Source organism: Phocoena sinus, chromosome 19 (assembly GCF_008692025.1).
Source record: "Phocoena sinus isolate mPhoSin1 chromosome 19, mPhoSin1.pri, whole genome shotgun sequence".
In the NCBI taxonomy this organism is placed as follows: Eukaryota; Metazoa; Chordata; class Mammalia; order Artiodactyla; family Phocoenidae; genus Phocoena; species Phocoena sinus.
In genome coordinates, this window is record NC_045781.1 from 14,517,637 (window position 1) to 14,539,064 (window position 21,428).

At 41.9% G+C, this 21,428-nt stretch overlaps 1 protein-coding gene across 4 annotated transcripts in view; it reads left to right on the forward strand.

The window, feature by feature from the left end:
• Positions 1 to 2,593: 2,593 nt before the first annotated feature.
• Positions 2,594 to 21,428, forward strand: part of ZNF793 (zinc finger protein 793) — a 28,820-nt gene continuing 9,985 nt past the window's right edge. Inside the window, exons 1-4 of one of the 4 annotated variants that reach the window (XM_032614609.1) lie at positions 2,594 to 2,691; positions 4,020 to 4,161; positions 13,047 to 13,168; positions 17,857 to 17,902. In XM_032614609.1, coding sequence (XP_032470500.1) covers positions 17,888 to 17,902 — 15 coding nt within the window. In that variant the 5' untranslated portion in view covers positions 2,594 to 2,691; positions 4,020 to 4,161; positions 13,047 to 13,168; positions 17,857 to 17,887. Of the gene's footprint in view, positions 2,802 to 2,899; positions 2,950 to 4,019; positions 4,162 to 13,046; positions 13,169 to 17,856; positions 17,903 to 21,428 lie in introns of those variants that run through there. The other 3 variants (XM_032614610.1, XM_032614608.1, XM_032614611.1) reach the window with 3 other exon arrangements.

Below are 21,428 nucleotides of genomic sequence, written 5' to 3' on the forward strand. Positions count from 1 at the left end.
TATGTAGCAGAGCCATAGGCCTTTAATTTCTCTATCATGCAGGAGAAGAGGAAATTGCTAATAATCCCCTCTGATTTGATAGAACAATCTCACAAGTTTAGGAACTTGTTTAAGGAATCCAGAGATGTCAATTATAGCATTTTTACCACAGCATCTAAGTTACCGATTGCTGCATAACAAGTTACTCCCAAACTCAGCAGCTAAAAACAAATATTTAATAGCTTACACATTATATGAAGGTCAAGGATCTGCTAGCTGGGTGGTTCTGAGTCCCTCATGTGGTTGCAGTCATCTCAAGGTTTAACTAGGGTACAGGATCTGCTTTCAAGATGACCCCTTGATACAAGAATGCATCAGTTCCTCCCTGGCTGTTGGCAGGAGATCTCAGTTCCTTGCTACATGGGCCTCTTCATAGGCTATCTCAGTGTCCTCAATGACATGGCAACTAACTTCTCCAGAGTAAGTTATTTGAGAGAAAGGCCATGAGCACCTCCAAGACAGAAGCTGAGGTGTCACTTACAACTTAATCTCAGCAGTTACATCACTTCTACTGTATACTATTAGTCTCACAAATCTGCCTTGGTACAACGTGGAAGGGGACTACACAAGGGTGTGACTACCAGGAGGTAGGAATTGTTGAGAGCTATTTTACAGGTCAGCTATTATACCACTTGGTAAGACCACCAAATAGAATTTCTTTTTTTAAAGCTATTTTCATAGGACAAGGCAATCATTTCCAGAGATGTTCCAAAACAATGCCTGTGATGTGCAGAGCACTGCTTTGGATGCATTAAAAACAGGACTCTGGTGAATGCTGTCTCTACCCCACCACTTTGCCTGGGCACTCACCATGCCCATATGCTGATGGCTGGCTTCTTCCCAACTACAGACTCTGCCTCAGATCTGCCCATGAGGCAGGCTGAAAATGCTACAGCTTTAAGGCCCTTACAATAGCCCTCAACAATGAGGAAACAGACATGACATATAACTATCTCAGCTTCATCAACCCTTGAGTGGGGCAGTTTGGAGGTGGTTTCTACACAATCTCCCAGAGTTCCCCACAGGACTGAGCCACCATTGCTCACAGGGGTACTCTGGCTCATGGATGCACTCTGTGTTGGTTTCCATCCCTCCCCTGTCTCACTTACCCATCCTCTACCTGTCAAATAAACTGCTGGCACTCACACCAATATTTCAAGTCGTCTTCTGGAGCATGAAAATAAAGGAAATCCTCACTCAAATGGAGTAGGGCGGCCTGAAAGGGGAGCTCTCAGGCAGTACCACTCCATGTCAATTACAGGAAAAACTGACCCCAACAGAAGAATCAACAGGAAAGAATCATCAATCACAGGCCTCAGCAAGAAGAGATGTGCATTGCATCTCCTACAAGAAATCCACTACCCCAGCAACTCAGCCAATGAGAAACTCTCATCACTCTGAACTTTCACTTTTCTCCAAAGGACTTTTCTTCAAAACAACCCCTCCCAACTACCTTCTTTTTCTCTATAAAATAACTGTTCCTGGGGCTTCCCTGGTGGCGCAGTGGTTGAGAATCTGCCTGCCGATGCAGGGGACACGGGTTCGAGCCCTGGTCTGGGAAGATCCCACATGCCATGGAGCAACTGGGCCCGTGAGCCACAAGTACTGAGCCTGCGCGTCTGGAGCTTGTGCTCCACAACAAGAGAGGCTGCGATAGTGAGTGGCCCCCGCTCGCCACAACTAGAGAAAGCCCGCGAAAAGAAACGAAGACCCAACACAGCCAAAAATAAATAAATAAAAATTTACAAAAAATCAGAGTGTGTTAAATAGTACAATTAAATCTTAAAAAAAAAACAAAAAACTGTTCCTCTCCTTTGTTTGGTGGACTTGCCTATGATTTTTGCTGTAGCTTGCTCGTCCGGAATTGCAATTCTCTGCTATTCCAGCAGAGATAAACCCATTTTCTGGTATTTCATTTTTAATGTCAAAAAGCGTCAAGCCACCTAAGATAAAGACTCGGCTTTCAACGTATTCTTTCAATAGCCGGCTAAGAACCTCCTACTTGCCCTCTCTTGCAGCTCCGCCCGCTCCGTAAAGTATCGCGCGGGCCTCAGCCTCCCCAACAGAAGAGCCGCTCTTCTTCGCTGTTCTCCAAATCCTAGAGCTGGCCCAGAAAAAGTGTCACCTTGCTTTACAGACGTTCCTCCTGAGAGATGGCCGCGCCCATTGCACGTGAAAAGCGGTATAAATGGACGCGGCCATCTTACCTCACTGCCTGCGCAGCTGGAGACAAAGAAAACTCAATTTCCAGGTCAGAGAGCCTCTATATTGGTCTCAGGAGGTTTGGGCTTCTGAGACGCTAAAAGCAGCAGTGACGTCTATGTTTAGGGACCCCGGAACACTTGCTTTTCCCCGCCCTAAAATAGCCTAATCGTCTAACAAATGGCCTAGTCATTCGCCGTACGGCACAGATTCAAACATGGCCGCCCCCAGAAAGAGGTTGTCAAGCAGGCGCGGCCATCATACCTGCCATTAAAATTCAGAAACCCAGAATCCTGTTCTCTGGAAGATTGCCAGGTGGCGACCGACAGCCTCAAAGTTGCGACTGAGTCTGCGCACGGCCACTCCGGATGGGAAATGCTCATACCGCGGAGAGGCGGCGTGGTGCGGCAGTTTCAGGTTATGGGCGCGGATGCGGGGAAAATGGGAAAGGTCAGTGTGAGAAGCAGTCCAAATTCAGGACCTGTGTAGGAGAGCGACCAGACGGCTACGGTGGCCCAACTGGGTCAGTCATGGGAACCCGTAAGGCTCAGAGACTGAGGGTACTGAAGGGTTAAGTGATTGGGCGTCCGAGCCTCTTGGGGGAGGGAGTCTGTGGTGGCGGGTTTGTGTGAGTCAGTGTCAGTGTCTGCGAAGAAGATGGATTGGGAGTATATGGGAATCAATAAACGAGGGTTCTTGATTGAGAGAGTGCGTGGGGGTCAGTTTATGGTGGTCTTCAAGGGTCTGAGGCCAAGTGGGTTTCTTCGAAGACACTAATTTGAACGGCGTTAGGGCTCAGTGATCAGAAGCCTGAGGAGTCAGTGATTGGAGGTTCTAAGTTCTGTTTGGGTACCTGGAACTGGTGATTGTGGAAACTTCGAGGTTCAGTTCTGAGGGTGGTCAGTGAGGATCAGGGTTTGGAGAAATCTTTAGGCCATCAGTGATGAAGACTTCCTTTAGATCATCGATGGGGGTATCTGAGGGCATCAGTGACTGGACTTTTGTATATCAGGGAATGGGGAATAGAGGGATCAATGGGGGGGAGGTGTCAGTGACTGGGACTGTTAGTAATTGTGGGGGGAGGTAGGACAGTGGGAGTCCGCGATTGATCCCCAGTCTTTGGGATAGCATTGGAGATCAGTGTGGGTTCGCCATCACGGATCTGTGTAATTCATTGTTTCACTGTTCGGCGATCAGAATGGATCAGTGAGTTTTGTAGTCACTGACTAAGTGGCCTTTGATGGTCAAGTTTGGCATTCCGGGATATCTGTGACTACAAGGACCTCTGGGAGTTAATAGATTGGAGACACCGCGTGTGTCTGTGATTGGGAGGCTTAATGGGTGTTGGTGTTGAGGCTTGCAAAATGCAGACGTTGGGGATGGGAGAGTCAAGGATTTGAGGCTGCAGCCTTGCACAGTGGGAACACACTTCACCCATGTGACATGCCCCAGCTGATGAGCAACCAGTTCCGTTCAGTTCGTTAGGGTGAAAGCCCACTTCAAAACTCTTTTTGAAACCGCCCTCTCTGGGAATCCCCTGGCGGTCCAGTGGCTAGGACTGTGTGCTTTCACTACTGAGGGCCCAGGTTCAATCCCTGGTCGGAGAACTAAGATCCTGCAAGCCACGGGGAGCAACAACAACAAAAAAAAAGAAACCTTCGTCTCCCTTTTTTACTGTTCCCCACATGAATGAAAGTGCTTTGAAAAGATCAAGTGTTAGAATTCTCTAAAGTAACATCTTGTTAAAAATGCATATTTCTCCTAATATTTCCTTTAAGGTTCTTTCTGGAAAATGTAATGACACGTCCATCTGTGACAGCATCCCAAGAGTCAGCCTGGTTTCTGGAAATCTATTCTGACTCCATGGCAGCTAGGATGGATGTAACTTTGCCTGTGGTTAGAAAACAAAGGGTTTACTGAGTAAGTATCTAAACTGATGTAAAAGATTTTGCTGAAGGAGCAAACCTTGAGAGCATTCGGAAAATACTTTTATCTAGGCTTAACTTAAAAATAATGTTCCCACCACACACACACACACATACACACACACAGACACACACACAAAGAAAGAAAAAAAAAGTTATTATGTGAGATGATGGAGATGTTAACTAACCCTGTTGTGGTAATCATTTTGCAATGTATACATGTATCATATCAGGGCATTGTACACCTTAAACTTACACAGTGTTACATGTCAATTATATCTCTATAAGGCTGGGGAAAAAAAGATGAATTATGGAAGGAAAAGAAACTGGATCTAGAAGTTACTGTGTTCTAAGAATTTTTTTGCTTCGTTCTTTGTATTTTAGGCATGGTATGTTTGACCTCCGTGAATCTGTGCCATATAAAATCCTGGTAGAACAATTCAATAACTGTAAATCCACAATAACAAGTGCAAAAACAAAAGTTAAATCTACTTTTAGAAACTGTTCTTCACTGAAATTAAAGTCAAACTAATCGTGATTAAGATGGACTGAGACAAAATTACAAATGAAATGCAAATATGATTTTGACCATTAGCTTATTAAAAGGGTGAAATGCTTAAACAGTATTTTAATCGTTTTTATAAGTATTACGTTCAATCCTTATGTAGTCTTTAGACAAAACACAATGAGTATATCACCTTAAGGAGCAAAGGAAGTTGAGAGTAAGGCAGGTAACATCTTTCAGAAGCCATACATGTCAAGCTTTCATTTTTAGAGCAGACAGTCTCTGATTTTTCCTTCCACAGAATCAAAGATACAGACCACATATGCAAGGGTAAGGAGTTAGGGCATTTTCTTTTTCTTGTAGCTCTTTTCCTTCATCACCTACACTGTGCTCAAAATGCCAGGTGTGGGAGCAAATACTTTTTCTTTTTTAAGTTTTTAACATAAATCTTTTATTGAGATATAAAATGCATAGAAAAATATACATACAGCTCAATGAATTGTCACAAAGAGAACACCCCTGGGTGTTCAGATCACAAAACAATGTTCTAGCACCCTGAAATTCTCATGATACCCCCTCCCAGTTACTACCCTGCCACGGGGAACCATTCTCCTAATTCTAACATTACAGATTAATTTTGTCTGTTCTTGAACTCTAATTAAATGGAATATCTATACCTGATGGGGTGGCAGTATGTGACTCTATGTGAAACATTTTTTTAAGTTTGAATACAGATTGTTTCATTTTATTTATGCAAGAAACATTTTTCCAGATCGTTTCCAGATCTGGACACAGATACACAGACAGTCAAATGTTCTTATGTTAAGGCTACAGCTCAGTGAATTTTTACATTGCAGAGAACTGTGTAAACACAACGTAGATCACGATATACATCATTTCTAGCATGCCGAAGCCTTCCTTATCAGTCAATACCCACTGCTGCCACTGGGTCTAATTCAATGGATTAATTTTGCCTGTTTTTGAACTTGACTTAAATGGAATCATAGAAATAATCTGAAGCCAAAACATTCATACAATGTGGAAGTTTTGTCTGAAATTCTGAAACCAGACACACACCAGGACAAAATTCTCTTCTATAGCCCTGGCTTGGCCATTTGAGATTGCCTGTTTTCTGTTATTCCCTCTGGAATCCAAAAACATAAACATTTAAGTGAACCCTGCAGTTTGGGGTGAATTTGGAGTCAGGATCCTGTTAATGAAGTTAACAAGTTAAGGCTGATTCTTCTTTGTAGGTAATTTGGAACGGGACCTCAGAGCCCCCTGGTCAAAATCTCTTAACCTTTGGAGACTGACCGTTGGCTGCAGAGACTGAATAAGGCAGCTTGAAAAAGAGCCTGCAGGGAATCCCTGGCGGTTCAGTGGACAGGACTCGGCACTTTCACTGCCGTGGCCCGGGTTTGATCCCTGGTCAGGGAACTAAGATACTGCAAGCAGCGGGGCATGGCCAAAAAAAAAAAAAGCCTCCATGTGGTTGCCTGCCTCCATTTGACAGTAAGTTGTAGACATGATAGCCCTTTTTACCCCTAATGTGAATTTCCTGAGTACAAGAACATTTTCTTATGTAACCACAATATAATTATCAAAAGCAGGGACGTTAACATTGCAACACTATTATTATTAAAAAAATTTTTTTTCACATCTTTATTGGAGTATAAATGCTTTACAATGTTGTGTTAGTTTCTGCTGTACAACAAAGTGAACCAGGTATATGTATACAAATATCCCCATATCCCCTCCCTCTCAAGCCTCCCTCCCACCCTCCCTATCCCACCCCTCTAGGTGGTCACAAAGCACAAAGCTGATCTCCCTGTGCTATGCAGCAGCTTCCCACTAGTCATCCATTTTACATTTGATTGTGTATATACATCAATGCTACTCTCTTACTTCATCCCAACTTCCCCTTCCCCTCTGTGCCCTCAAGTCTGTTCTCTACGTCTGCGTCTTTATTCCTGCCCTGCCACTAGGTTCATCAGTCCTGCTTTTTAAAATTCCATATATATATGCGTTAGCATACGGTATTTGTTTCTGACTTACTTCACTCTGTATGACAGATTCTAGGTCCATCCACCTCACTCCAAATAACTTTATTTCGTTCCTTTTTATGGCTGAGTAATATTCCATTGTATATATGTACCACATTGTCTTTATCCAGTCATCTGTTGACGGACATTTAGGTTGCTTCCATGACCTGGCTATTATAAATAGTGCTGCAGTGAACATTGTGGTACATGTCTCTTTTTGAATTATGGTTTTCTCAGGGTATATGCCCAGTAGTGGGATTGCTGGATCATATGGTCATTCTGTTTTTAGTTTTTTAAGGAACCTCCATGCTGTTCTCCATAGTGACTGTACCAGTTTACATTCCCACCAACAGTACAGGAGGGTCCCCTTTTCTCCACACCCTCTCCAGCATTTATCATTTGTAGATTTTTTGCTGATGGCCATTCTGATACCTTGTTGTGGTTTTGATTTGCATTTCTCTAATGATTAGTGATATTGAACATCTTTTCATGCGTTTGTTGGCCATCTGTATGTCGTCTTTGGAGAAATGTCTATTTAGGTCTTCTGCCCATTCTTGGATTGGGTTGTTTGTTTTTGTGATATTGAGCTGCATGAGCTGCTTGTACATTTTAGAGATTAATCCTTTGTCAGCTCCTTCATTTGCAAATACTTTCTCCCCTTCTGAGGGTTGTCTTTTCTTCTTTTTTTTTAATTTTTTTATTTTTTTGCGGTATGCAGGCCTCTCACTGCTGTGGTTTCTCCCGTCGCGGAGCACAGGCTCCAGATGCACAGGCTCAGCGGCCATGGCTCACGGGCCCAGCCGCTCCGTGGCATGTGGGATCTTCCCAGACCGGGGCATGAACCCGTGTCCCCTGCATCGGCAGGCGGACTCCCAACCACTGTGCCACCAGGGAAGCCCCCTGTCTTTTCTTGTTTATGGTTTCCCTTGCTGTGCAAAAGCTTTTAAGTTTCATTAGGTCCCATTTGAAACAGTATTATTATTGTTATCATAGTAGCATCAAGTGAAAAAAACTCAAAAACGAAACACACAACATAAGAGCTGTGAGTTGAGTTTTATTCAGTGTCTTACTAAGAACTATAGCCCAGGAGACAACCTCTCAGCTCTGAGGAATTGCTATGAAGAGGCAGGGGAGAAGCCAGTATGTATATGATTTTTTTTGACTGGGAAATACATGTAGTCAAGCATAAAACGATTATTGCTAGTCACAAAGAATAGACATCTCAAGTTAATGATTTTAGTGCTTTTCTGTGTATGGAAGAATTTGGGGTCATTGAAATTCTTCCTTAGATATGCATCTTAACTATCTAGGTGCCCTTCTATCCAAAGCACAGAGTGCCTCCTGTCTTTTCCATTCTCAATTTCCCTCAGGGCACACTGTCAGTAGGCACCCACAGTGGCTGATGACTTGATACTTGTAGAACTGGAATGGTGAGCAACATTTTTTGTTTACAGCTGTCTCATCCACAGACCTTATTTAGATTTCTTTAACTGTCCCAATAATGTCCTTTATAACAATTATGTTTTTCTGGTCCAGGAATCTAATCCAGGATTACATGTTGCATTCAGTTGTCATGTCTCTTTAGAGTCCTTTAATTGGGAATATTTTCTCAGTCACTTTTTGCCTCTTTTGACCTTGATGTTTTGAGGAGTACAAGCTAGTTATTTTTATAGGATGTCCTTCAATCGAGTTTTTCTGATTTTCCTTATGAAATATGTACATTTCTGATTGCTAGTTGGAGTTATGGTGTGTCCTCAATGTCCCGTATCAGGAGATGCATGATGTTGGTTTGTCATATTGCTGGTAATGTTAACTTTGATCATTTGGTTAAGGTTATCCACTGTAACCTTAATAGTGGGTTGTCTACCATAAAATTATGTTAATAAGTATCTTATGGGGGCATTTTTTGAGACCATGTAAATAACCTCAAACTTTCATTCACTAGTGTTAATATTATCCTTTAATGATTGTTGCCTGAGTCAATCACTACTGTTATGGTTGCCAAACGATGATTTTCTAATTGTATCATTCTTTTATATTGATTAGTTGGAGCTTTCCCTTATCCCCCATGTATTTATCAGTATAAATATAATAGTGCATCCTAGTTACATATAAAACAGGAGCTACACATTAGAAACTTACAAGCTGTTTACACTGTTGAGTTAGATCATGAGCCAGAGCTCAAACCTTCTAAATCTCAAAGAAAGCATCTTGGGAGATTGACTAGTTTACAGAGAAAGAGTTGTCAGATCATGTGATAAATAACCCACATAGACAGGAAACCTCTAGGGTCCCACTCTGGCCAGATAGATTTCTAAAGTGCTGTCACAATGAGGGATTTGGGAGCTAGAGAAGGAAAAGAAACGAACTGTCAGAAATGTAGCAGAACTGTCAAAACCTGATGAAATGATCCATACATATTGTAAAACCCAAGTCATGGTTTTGTTGATCCTGTGACAGTATATCATATTGTATTTTTAAAAACTCATGGTGGAAAAGGTCAGATGAGATTATGTGGGATAGTTTCTTCAATTGAGTTATACCAAACTGTGGGTAGTTTTCTGTGGTTTTATTTTCTGTCTTGATTAAATGTTTAATCAAAGAAGTGAGAAGATATATATGAAAAATGGAAGGAATCAATAGATACAAATGGAGAAATTAATGAGTTAGAAAAGAAGAAAGGGAAAACTGATAAATCCGATTTTTTAAAAATCAAAAATATAGATTAAACCACTAGCAAACCTTATCAAGTCAAGAGGAAATTAACAGATATACAAATAGTGCAAAAAAGGAGAACAACCATATCATTAAGAAATATGTTTGTAAAACTTTACATTAATATATTTTCAAGGCTGGCATGCAAAGAATGATTTTCTAGGAATATATGGATATACGAAAATTCCATACAAAGAGAAGGAGAACTAAAAGCTGTGCAAATTTGAAATACTCAGAAAGGTACCTGTACACCACCTCCTGCCATTCCCTATTTCTCTTCTCAAGAAAGCAAGACAAGGCTTAGATAGTTCAGTTGGTGTTTGAGATTTGAAGTAGCTTCCAAGTAACTTACAATTCTTCAAATAGTTAAATTCTCCAAGGGAATTTATAAAGGAGGAGAATGCTACCACATGTTTTTATAAAGTCATCATTGTTGCTGTCAACAAAAAATTAATCAGTTGATCTAAGAAAGAAATGGAAAACTTTATTCAAGCCAAATTTGAGGACTATAACCCAGGAGGAGCATCTCAGAAAGCTCTGAGAGCTGTTCTGCCTGTTAGAAGTCAAAGCACAGTTATATAAATGTTTTGAGACAGAGGGCGTACAGTAAATGATATATTATTGACAGTTTACACAATCTAGATCTAAGCATCATTGTGGCCCCTTACAAGATCAAGAAGGAATGTTATCTTTTAAGGAGTTGTCTGGTTGATGCTAGGAGAATGTTGCTCTTTATGGTTGAGCAGGTGTTTCTGCCCATGGCGTAACGCAGATACACAATGCACAACAGCAGAGAGAGGAAGCCAAAAGTCAGAGAAAAATTTTTATGTTTGAATTTTTCCTTGACAGAAAATATGGATTTTATTTCACATTGCACTGATTGTAAGACTAGAAGAGGTGGTATTGCATAAGAATACTATAGACCAACTTTGTGAATATATTTGCAAAATCTTTTTTAAAAAATTAACAGTATATTCAGATGATAATGGATTCTGACTGAGAGGAAATTCATTCTAAAGATTTAAGGAAAGTTCAATGTTTTTTTTTAAATTTAATTTTATTTTTTATACAGCAGGTTCTTATTAGCTATCTATTTTATACATATTAGTGTATACATGTCAATCCCAATCTGCCAATTCATCACACCACCACCACTCCCCCACCCCCGCCACTTTCCCCCCTTGGTGTCCATACGTTTGTTCTCTATATCTGTGTCTCTATTTCTGCCCTGAAAACCAGTTCATCTGTACCATTTTTCTAGGCTCCACATATATGCGTTAATATATTTGTTTTTCTCTTTCTGACTTACTTCACTCTGTATAACAGTCTCTAGATCCATCCACGTCTCTACAAATGACCCAATTTCGTTCCTTTTTATGGCTGACTAATATTCCACTGTATATATGTACCACAAATGGCCCAATTTCATTCCTTTTTATGGCTGAGTAATATTCCATTGTATACATGTACCAAATCTTTTTTTTTAACATCTTTATTGGAGTGTAATTGCTTTACAATGGTGTGTTAATTTCTGCTTTATAACAAAGTGAATCAGTTATACATATGTTCCCGTATCTCTTCCCTCTTGCATCTCCCTCCCTACCACCCTCCCTATCCCATCCCTCTAGGTGGTCACAAAGCACCGAGCTGATCTCCCTGTGCTATGCGGCTGCTTCCCTCTAGCTATCTATTTTACATTTGGTAGTGTATATATGTCCATGCCACTCTCTCACTTTGTCACAGCTTACCCCTCCCCCTCCCCATATCCTCTAGTCCATTCTCTAGTAGGTCTGTGTCTTTATTCCCGTCTTACCCCCAGGTTCTTCATGACATTTTTTTTTCTTAGATTCCATATATACGTGTTAGCATACGGTATTTGTCTTTCTGTTTCTGACTTACTTCACTCTGTATGACAGACTCTAGGTCCATCCACCTCACTACAAATAACTCAATTTCGTTTCTTTTTATGGCTGAGTAGTATTCCATTGTATATATATGCCACATCTTCTTTATCCATTCATCTGATGATGGACACTTAGGTTGCTTCCATGTCCTGGCTATTGTAAATAGAGCTGCAATGAACATTATGGTACATGACTCTTTTTGAATTATGGCTTTCTCAGGGTATATGCCCAGTAGTGGGATTGCTGGGTCGTATGGTAGTTCTATTTTTAGTTTTTTAAGGAACCTCCATACTGTTCTCCATAGTGGCTGTATCAATTTACATTCCCACCAACAGTGCAAGAGCATTCCCTTTTCTTCACACCCTCTCCAGCATTTATTGTTTCTAGATTTTTTTATAAAGGAGGCAAGAATATACAGTGGAGAAAAGACAGCCTCTTCAATAAGTGGTGCTGGGAAAACTGGACAGGTACATGTAAAAGTATGAGATTAGAACACTCCCTAACACCATACACAAAAATAAACTCAAAATGGATTAAAGACCTAAGTGTTAGGCCAGATACTGTCAAACTCTTAGAGGAAAACATAGGCAGAACACTCTATGACATAAATCACAGCAAGTTCCTTTTTTTTTTTTTTTTTTTTTTTTTGAGGTACGCGGGCCTCTCACTGTTGCAGCCTCTCCCGTTGCGGAGCACAGGCGCCGGACACGCAGGCTCAGCGGCCATGGCTCACAGGCCCAGCCGCTCCACGGCATGTGGGGATCCTCCCTGACTGGGGCACGAACCCATGTCCCCTGCATCGGCAGGCGGACTCTCAACCACTGCGCCACCAGGGAAGCTCGGCAAGGTCCTTTTTGACCCACCTCCTAGAGAAATGGAAATTAAAACAAAAATAAACAAATGGGACCTAATGAAACTTAACAGCTTCTGCATAGCAAAGGAAACCATAAACAAGACCAAAAGACAGCCCTCAGAATGGGAGAAAATATTTGCAAATGAAGCAACTGACAAAGGATTAATCTCCAAGATTTACAAGCAGCTCATGCAGCTCAATAACAAAAAAACAAACAACCCAATCCAAAAATGGGCAATAGACCTAAATAGGCATTTCTCCAAAGAAGATATACAGATTGCCAACAAACACATGAAAGAATGCTCAACTTCATTAATCATTAGAGAAATGCAAGTCAAAACTACAACGAGATATCATCTTACACTGATCAGAATGGCCATCATCAAAAAATCTAGAAACTCCTGGGTTTGGTTTTGTTTTTTTTCTCAGTTCCCTGACCGGGGATTGAATCCGCGCCCTCAGCTGTGAAAGCCCGGAATCCTAACCACTAGGCCACCAGGGAACTCCCATGGGTTTTGTTAAAGGAGGTAACTTTTGGAAAGCCCCTAAGGATGGGCTTTTTAAAATTATCATTTATCATTCCTGTTTTCACAGATGAGGAAAATGAGGCCCAGTGAAGTGAATTGTCTAGACTAGATCCCTTCAGTCAGTTAAAGGAATCACTGGCTTCAGACTTCTGTCTGAGTAACTCTCAGGCTCAAGTTCTTTCCAGAAGTTCCCCCTGCCCCAAACCCGGAGCATAGCCATCATTCAGATATGTCTACTGCCCAGTCTTCTGCAGGCTTCTTCCTCTTAGGCCTCAGAAAGCATTTGGGGAGGGTCTGTTTGATGACTCTCACCATGGGCTCTGCTTATCTTCAGGTTTCCTGAGTGCCCTGTACACCTTTGGGTCCCACCACCTCGCTGGACGGCAGGACTCTCCGTGGGGCCCACAGGACCTTGGACACGTCTACAGGAAGCCCTGTCAGCAGCTGCAGCTGAGGGTGAGTTACTGTTTTTTAAAAATATTTATTTATTATTTGCCACACCACAGACATGCAGGATCTTAGTTCCCTGACCAGGGATTGAACCCTTGCCCCCTGCGTTGGAAGTATGGAGTCTTAACCACTGGAACCCCAGGGAAGTCCCAGAGGATGAGTTACTGTTGAGAAATAGAGCCATGAGAGCCTAGCAGACCAGGTAAAAGACTCTCTGGTCCAGGAGATGGGAATTTGGGACAAAAATCCCCTTCTGAAGGAGTCACTTAGGATCCAGACCTCTTGCCAGAGCAAAGATTCCTACGTAACAGGAAATATCATCATCCCTGAGCCAGAAGTTTAGCAAGACTCAAACTGTTGTCTCTCCTTCAGGGACCCTCCATAGCTACATGGTGGGAGAAGGGTTGGCCCCAAGATTCAGAGAGACAGGCAGAAGTGAAAGGGGAGGCAGGGAAGGCCATGTTCTCTCATGTGATAGGTATGTTCTCTCAGGGGAAGGGGACGTTTGTCCAGCCCAGTGCATTCTGCCATCTTGTAGTGTGGCATGTGGCCAACCCACTCCCTTATTTTTTTCTGGCCCTGTCTGGACTCTTAGCTGCATAGCCATGGAGACCAGGCTGAGGCTGAGTAGCCAAGTCCAGGCAGGTGAGGGAGGGAGTGTAGTGGCCCAAAGCTGGATTAACTGCCCCAAGCCTTTCCTGACAGCTCAGTTCCTAATGGAGAGTTCAGTTCTCTCAGAGAACCGCGTCCCCTTTTCGAACCCTCCTGTGACTTCCCTCATAATGAAAAAAGGCAGTGGGAAAATGAATGAAATATGTAAACAATGAAATGCATATGTGTTACAGTTACAGATTAGAGTAAGAAACATCTGCCACCCAAATCGAGCCACTAATGTTTAATGTTTTATTGTATTTCATACCAAAAGTTTTTCTACATATATATTTCTTAAATAACGGGATTGTGGGGTTTTTTTGTTTTTTAAAACTTGAGATGTAACTTACATAGAGAATAATGTGTAGCTTTATGAATTTTTCCATATATGCACCCTCATGTACTCACAGCCCAGATCATGACAGAGAATATTTCCAGCTCCTCAAAGGCTTCCCCACTTCTCCCAAGCAGCGCCTGCCCAAAGCCATCACTTAGGTCAGGGTTGCCTGTTTCTGAACTTCATATAAATGAAATTGAAACAAGTTGATCATACCTTGTTTTTTAACTGCTTTTTTGACTTACAGGTATAACTTGATTAATATATTATTTAAGCAAAGAAGTATCTGTATCTAACATTCAAGAAAATCACTTTTTATTTCTTCTGTAGGAGAGACAGGAATCTAAATAGTTCATCTTAATACCATTGAGACAAATTTGTTATATTTGTGAACAGGGTGTTGCTTAACAAAAGACACATAAGGGAGCTCTCTGGGTGATGGAAATGTTCCATATCCTGATTTGTGGTGATTACATGAGTGAATAATTTGTCAAAACTTATCGAACTGTACAGTTAGAATGGGTTCATTTATTATGTGTAAATTATACCTCAGTAAAGAAAAAACATTTTTTAAGACACAGTAAGCTCATTGCTCAGTCTCTTCCACTGCTGATACGATAGTTAAATGACACTTTCACACTAACCATGCTTTATGACTTATGCTTTATGACCTGTACAGTATTTCAGTGCATTTAATGGATATTTATTGTCCTTTAAGAGAAAAGTAAAACATTAACTCACTTAGCACTGTAGTGTTAGGAATTTTTCCATATATGTACCCTCATGTACCCACCACCCAGATCATGATAGGGAATATTTCCTGCACTTTAGAATTATTCTCTTTTTCAAAAGATGATATGTCAGTAGTTCATGAGAAAGAACTTCTGTAAAACAAAGCAAGGAAAATGTATTCATTTGGAAACAATTTTTTCCCTTAAAACTAGTGTCTTCTGCCAATCACTAAACTCATTGGAAGCTGTTCACTTTCCTTAAAAGGAGAAACTCATAATTTTATTCACATTCTTTCAGAGGTTCAGAAGGGCTTCTAGAATTTCCTCCTCTCAGAGAATCTTTATTTTTTCTTAGTAACAACTTGAACAATTCCTCATCAACACTATTGGAATATATAAGTAATGCAAACAACAATTTTTACCAACATTATTAAGATATTGTATAAAATTCTTCCTAGCTTTTGAATAATTTAGTAGGTCTGGACCTTAGGTGACCTTGAGGCCTCAGTCTTCATCCTGAGGTAGTTTGACCCAATGAACCCTCTGTATTATTAACATTTGGCATGCCTAGGCTATTTTACCAAGAAAGTTTACCTCCACTTGTCCGATTAGGACGAGTATTATCTCAGTTCGAGGATGATAATATTATAGGAATTTCACCTTCAGTGCTAAGCTCACCATGTGGGCAAGCTTAATATGTAGGGACACTGAAGTCCTTTTATACTTATGTGACATTTGGAATAAAATCATTTTTAAATTCTCAGGCTTACTTGACACATAAAAGTATAAAATTAAGTAAAGTCTGTTCTTCCAGCCGTGGCCAGTTCTTCTCAGTCTCTGGTTAATTTTCTTTATCTCAGAATTGACCAACTGTAAGAATAGGGAAGTCACTGATTAGTGTCGGAGGGATTATTCATGATTACGGATTATTCATGATTACGTAAAGAAACCTCAGGACAGTCATTTGCTAGACGTGCTTTTCTCACGTCTAGGAGAGAACATCAGGATAGTCAAATGGTGTGAATGTCACTATACTCAGGAAAAGCTCTTCTCTGTCCTGTAGGAAAATTAGTCTCTTCTTTTTGCAAAGGAGAGATACTAGTTGCTCTGTTTTAAAGGTTGTCCTCCTAGACTGTTTCTCAGTGGGCAAAGCCTGGATCTGGGGGGAATCAGCTGTGGGGTTGACAAAGTTGGAGTTGTCAGCCATCAGGGCCACAACTCAAGAATGCCAATCAGGAGACAAACTCTTGTAGCCCCACAGTGGTGGGATGGTTTTCCTGCCCTCAAAGGCGTGAATCAGTTCTGGTGGATGTAAGACTTATTTCGTCTGAGCCTGGCCTTTTGCTTTTTGCCTTTCTTTTCCTTTTCTCTTTTACTGAGGTATAAAATACATAGAGCAAAATGTACAAATCATAAATATACAACTTGATGAATTTTTAAAATACATATACACACTCATTTAACCACCACTTAGGTCAACATTTCCATCACCTTAGAGCTGGGGTTGGCAAACTCTAGCCCTCTAGCCAAATATGGCCTGCCATCTGTGTTTGTAATTAGTTTTATTGGAATACAGCCACACTCATTCATTTACATATTATTGTCTATGGCTGCTTTTGTGCTACAACAGCAGAATTGAGTAGTTGTGGAAAACTCCATATGACCCCCAAAGCCTAAAATATTTACTGTCTGGTCCTTTAAATGAAAAGTTTGCTGACCTACCTTAGAAGGCTGCTTTCTGCCCCATCTCAGTGACTCATTCCCTTCCCGCGTTCTGACTCTGTCACCATATTATTCGTTTTACCCATTCTGGAACTTTCTAGAAATGGAATTATACAGTATATTCTCTCCTATGTTTGACATCTTTCATTTGGCATAATGCCTGTGAGATTTATGCATGTTGTTGCATGGATGTCAGCAGTTCATTCCTTTTTATTATTGAATAGTATTTCATTGTATGGATGCATCACAATTTATCTCGTTCTCCTGGGCAGTTTCTAGTTTTGATTCACTATGATCAAAGCTGCTATGAACATTCTTACATTAATACAAGTCTTAGTTGAACAATATTCATGTATTTCTCTAGTATTTCTCTAGTATATATCCAGGAATGGAACTGTGTTCAGCTTCAGTAGATATGGCCAAATGGTTTTCCAAAATAGTTGAACCAAATTACAGTCCCCTCAGTCATGTGTGAGAGCTCTTGTTGCTTCTGGATGTGGATTTTCAATTCCAGGCTGTAGATTATTGGCAAAGTATATTCAGGCCTATTTATAAGGTTTCTCACTACTGTGAGTGAAAAACTTAGAACATTCTTAATCAATGTTTGGTACAAGTTTAGTTCCATATTTCCTAATACGGTGGATGTTTGTTCTCATCTGTTAAAAATTATTTTTTAGAGAATTCCCTGGGGTCCAGTGGTTGGGACTCAGCGCTTTCACTGCAGTGGCCCAGGTTCAATCCCTGGTCAGAGAACTAAGGTCTGGCAAGCTGCACAATGCCCCCGAAAAAAAAATTATTTTTTAATGACAATACTTAATAAACTCCTGGGTGAATAACAAGGTTTAGCCTTTCAGTAATTATTTGTACCATACTTTAAGTAACTATTAGTTTTATTAATGTTACACAGTTATTTTACTTTGCTTTGAGTTTTTTATGTAATATTTTCATTACAGATATAGAAGCCCCTTTTCCAGAATATACTTGAGGCCAGTTATTTAAGTTTTAAGGATTTTGTTTTTTAATAACTTTCAGTTCTTACTTGGTAGCAACTTTCGTTTCCTGGTAAGTCTCTTCTGTGCATCCACATTCTGAATTGAATGGCAACATTTTTTTCTTCTACCCCAGTGATCTAAAGCATGGGTTTTTGTCCAAGATTTACAGGGAATTTGCAAGTTCTAAAACAAGCTTGGTCCCTCACAGCTCTGTTCTCTTTCTCCATCCTCCTCCCCAACCCTCCATCTCTGTCTTCACAGGCCGCAGATCTTTTTCCAAGAACAACAGAAAATGATCGAGTACCAGGTAAGTGTGACATTAACGAGCCAACTTTCGGGACTTCCTTCGTGGTCCAGTGGTTAAGACTCCATGCTTCCAATGCAGGGGGTGCGGGTTCGATCCTTGGTCGGGGAACTAAGATCCCACATGCCGCACGGCGTGGCCAAAAAACAAAAAAATGAGCCTACTTTCCCTTCTTGGGGAAACTGTTCTAGAAAAAAATATATGCATTTCAACCACATATGCCTTGTCATAGGCTGGGTTCTCAGGAAAACAAACTTGGGGATGGAAATTTGCACACAGAAGGTTTACTAGGGAGGCTCTTGGAACACCTGTAAGTCAGTGAAGGAAGCAAGGTGGGCAGAGGGAGTTGTTGAACAGAGACATCAGCTGATCTTATAAGATGCTCTGGAGCTGAGATGGTCCTCAGTGTTGTCCTGAATGGAGGCAAGGAGGCCTTTGTATTCTGAAATCAACCAGTCATTGGTTGTAGGCTGCCCCAGGGAGGGGACATAAACTTGGGTGGGGTCGCTCCCTTTGGCCAAGGGAAATTCTCTAAAGGTTTCACGCCGACAACAGCCAGCCATCTCCTAGCAGCTGGGAGAAGAACCTCGGTACTGCAGGGAGATTTGGGTGGAATACCACAGCCTCTCTATACATATAGACACAATGGCCAGATACTTATTACACATACTACTCTACCCTTTTTTCCCAATTAAAATATCCTAGAGATTGTACCATATTAGTACTAAGAACCATGCCTTTTTTTAAAAAATAATGTACATAATGCTCCATCATATGCATGGAATACTTAACCCATCCCCCATATTATGGACATTTCGGTAGTTTCCAAATTTGATATTTTAAGCAATGATGCAAGGAACATTCTTTGTTGGAATACAGATGTACAAGGGGAGAGTCCAGTGAGAGTCAACTGTTGACTTCCTGGTAGCCCAGCAAAAAGGCAAACACAGCCCATGACTTGCATTGGCTAGAAGGAAGAAGTGTATTGTTATTTCCAAGAGAAAACTAGCTTTCCAGGGCACTTCTTTTTTAAGAAGTGTCTTAGACATTGATGTTCCTGTGGGTTTGAACCTTCTCTGGGGCCTCTGGGGGTGGTTTCGTCCACTCTTAGGTTGATGCTGGTGCGTCTGCAAGTGACTCCCACATCTGTACCTAAGCTGAGGCCTCCTCTGAGAGCTTCAGACCCCTTTGCCCAACATCTGCACCTGGCTGCCCCAGAGCACTTCAGATTTAATGTGTACAAAGTTGAACTCTTGATTTCTGTCTCCTCTTCCCTGTTTCTCATCTCAGGAGATGGTACCATCCCACCAGGCAAGCCAAGACCCTGAGATTTTCCCTTGACTTCTCCCCACCTTCCACCTCTCACACTCAGTCACCAAGTCTTGCTGATTTTACAGCCTCAGTGTTTCTTCCATCTCTCTCCTCTTCATCCCTGTGTTTGGTGAAAAAGACATGGCCTTTTAGGTGCAGGATTATGTCTTTTCTGCTTTGCTCTGTTCTATTCCCTCGCATTCTGTTTCATCCTATCCTATCCCACTCCACCCCATCCCATCCCATTCCAGTTAGCTCTTTTTGGGAAATACTGCCCAGAACCTGTCGCCGAGCCAGGTCCTGTGCTCTGTGATGAAGCCTGACTGCTGCTCACGCACTACCACAGTACGTTGTTCTGGCATCAGAGAGGGAGTCTAGTTGGTACCTCCTTTGCATGGTCTTAGGGTCTCACGTGCCAGCTTCCATGGCCTCCACCCTGGTTTTGGTCCTGCCTTCAGATCCATCTGCCTGGGCCACTACTCAAGTGCTACTGTTGCAGGAAAAAAGAGCGGGGTACGAGAGGGTGGTCACATCCCAGGTCTCAGGTGAGTCCCTGGGTTCTTGGCTTCACGCAGGAAAGAATTCAAGAGCAAGCCACAGTAAAGTGAAAGGAGGTTTATTCAGGGAGATACATACTCCACAGACAGAGTGTGGGCCATCTCAGGAGGCGAGAAGCACCAGGGTATGTACGGGGACTGTCAGTTTTTATAGGGGTGGGTAATCTCATAGGCTAGTAAGTGGGAGGATTATTCCAACTATTTTAGGGAAGGGGCAGAGATTACCAGGAATTGGGCCACCATCCACTTTTTGGCCTTTTATGGTCCACCTTGGAACTGTTGATGGCACCTATGGGTGTGTCATTTAGCTTGCTGTTGTATTACAATAAGCATATACTGAGGTATACTGAGGCTCAAGGTCTAGTGGAAGTCAGTCATCCACCATCTTGGACCTAGTTGGTTCTAACCAGTTTATGTCGTGTCCCCAATGGCTGTCATTCTTTTAAAGGTTGTGCCCTGCCCCCTTCCTGTCTCACCACCTTAGGACCCAGCATTCTTCAAGGAAACCTACAGCCTCCTGAGAGTGGAGAGTGGCTGCTCTCAGCCCTTTCACCTCTGTGGGGCCCTATCAATGCTTCTTCCCTCCGGCCACTCCCAGAGACAGTGGGCCAGTGCCACTGGCACTGTGTGGTGCACTAGGGCTCTCCACCCCACTGACACCCAGGCACAGGTCCTGGGTGCCCCCCCCCCACCTTTTTCTCTGTCCTTTAGAATTGTTTTCCCATTCTTAACAGATTTTTAAATAATGATTTACAATCTTTTTCTACTTAAAATAGGTGCTTTTATATTGTGCTGTCATATGCCAGGCACAGTTTATAAAGGCTTTACACATGTTAACTCATTTAAACCTCATAATATAATAACTAAGAGACACACACTATTATTATCTCCATTTAACAGATGAGAAAACTGAGGCACAGAGAGGTTAAATAGCTTTCCCAGGGTCACTCATTTAGTGGCTGAGCCTGTATTTGAACTCGAGCAGTCCTGCCCCAAAGTTCATACTTTTAACTGATCTGCTCCATTGCCTCTTGCGTCTGTCAGTGACTGTAAAGCAGTGGACAGCAGTCCACAAAACCACCCTCACTTCTGACAGCAACTGTAAGTTGAGAGGTTCCCAAGACCCTCGGGTTTGATAATTCGCTAGGAAGACTCACAGAATATTATATTCACAGTTAGGGTTCATTACAGCAGACGTATATGGATTAGAATCAGCCGAGAAAAGAGACACTTGGGGCAGAGTCCAGGAGAGTTCCACACACAGGACTTCCATGTGTCCTCTCCCAGTGAGTGTGGGCAGTGCAAAATTCTCCAGCAACCGTGTGTGACAATACAGAGTATTGCCAACCAGGGAAGCTCACCTAAGCCTTGGTGTCCAGAGTTTTCTTTGGGGGTTGGTAAACTAGACATGACTGACTGCTGACTTCAGTTTCCAGCCCCTCTGGAGGTTGAGCTGATTGATGTCTGTGAGCCAAAGCTTCCCCTCAAAATCATGTTGTTAGACTATCTGGTGTGGCCCAAGGCCCCCAGGTAAACAGAGACACTCTTACCTAGGAGGATGTTACAGAGGCTCAGAGATTAACTTCTAGGAACTGAGGGCAAAGGTCAGGCCTCTCCTTGGGCAAGGTTAAATTCTCTGCTATACAGTCACTTGAAGATAA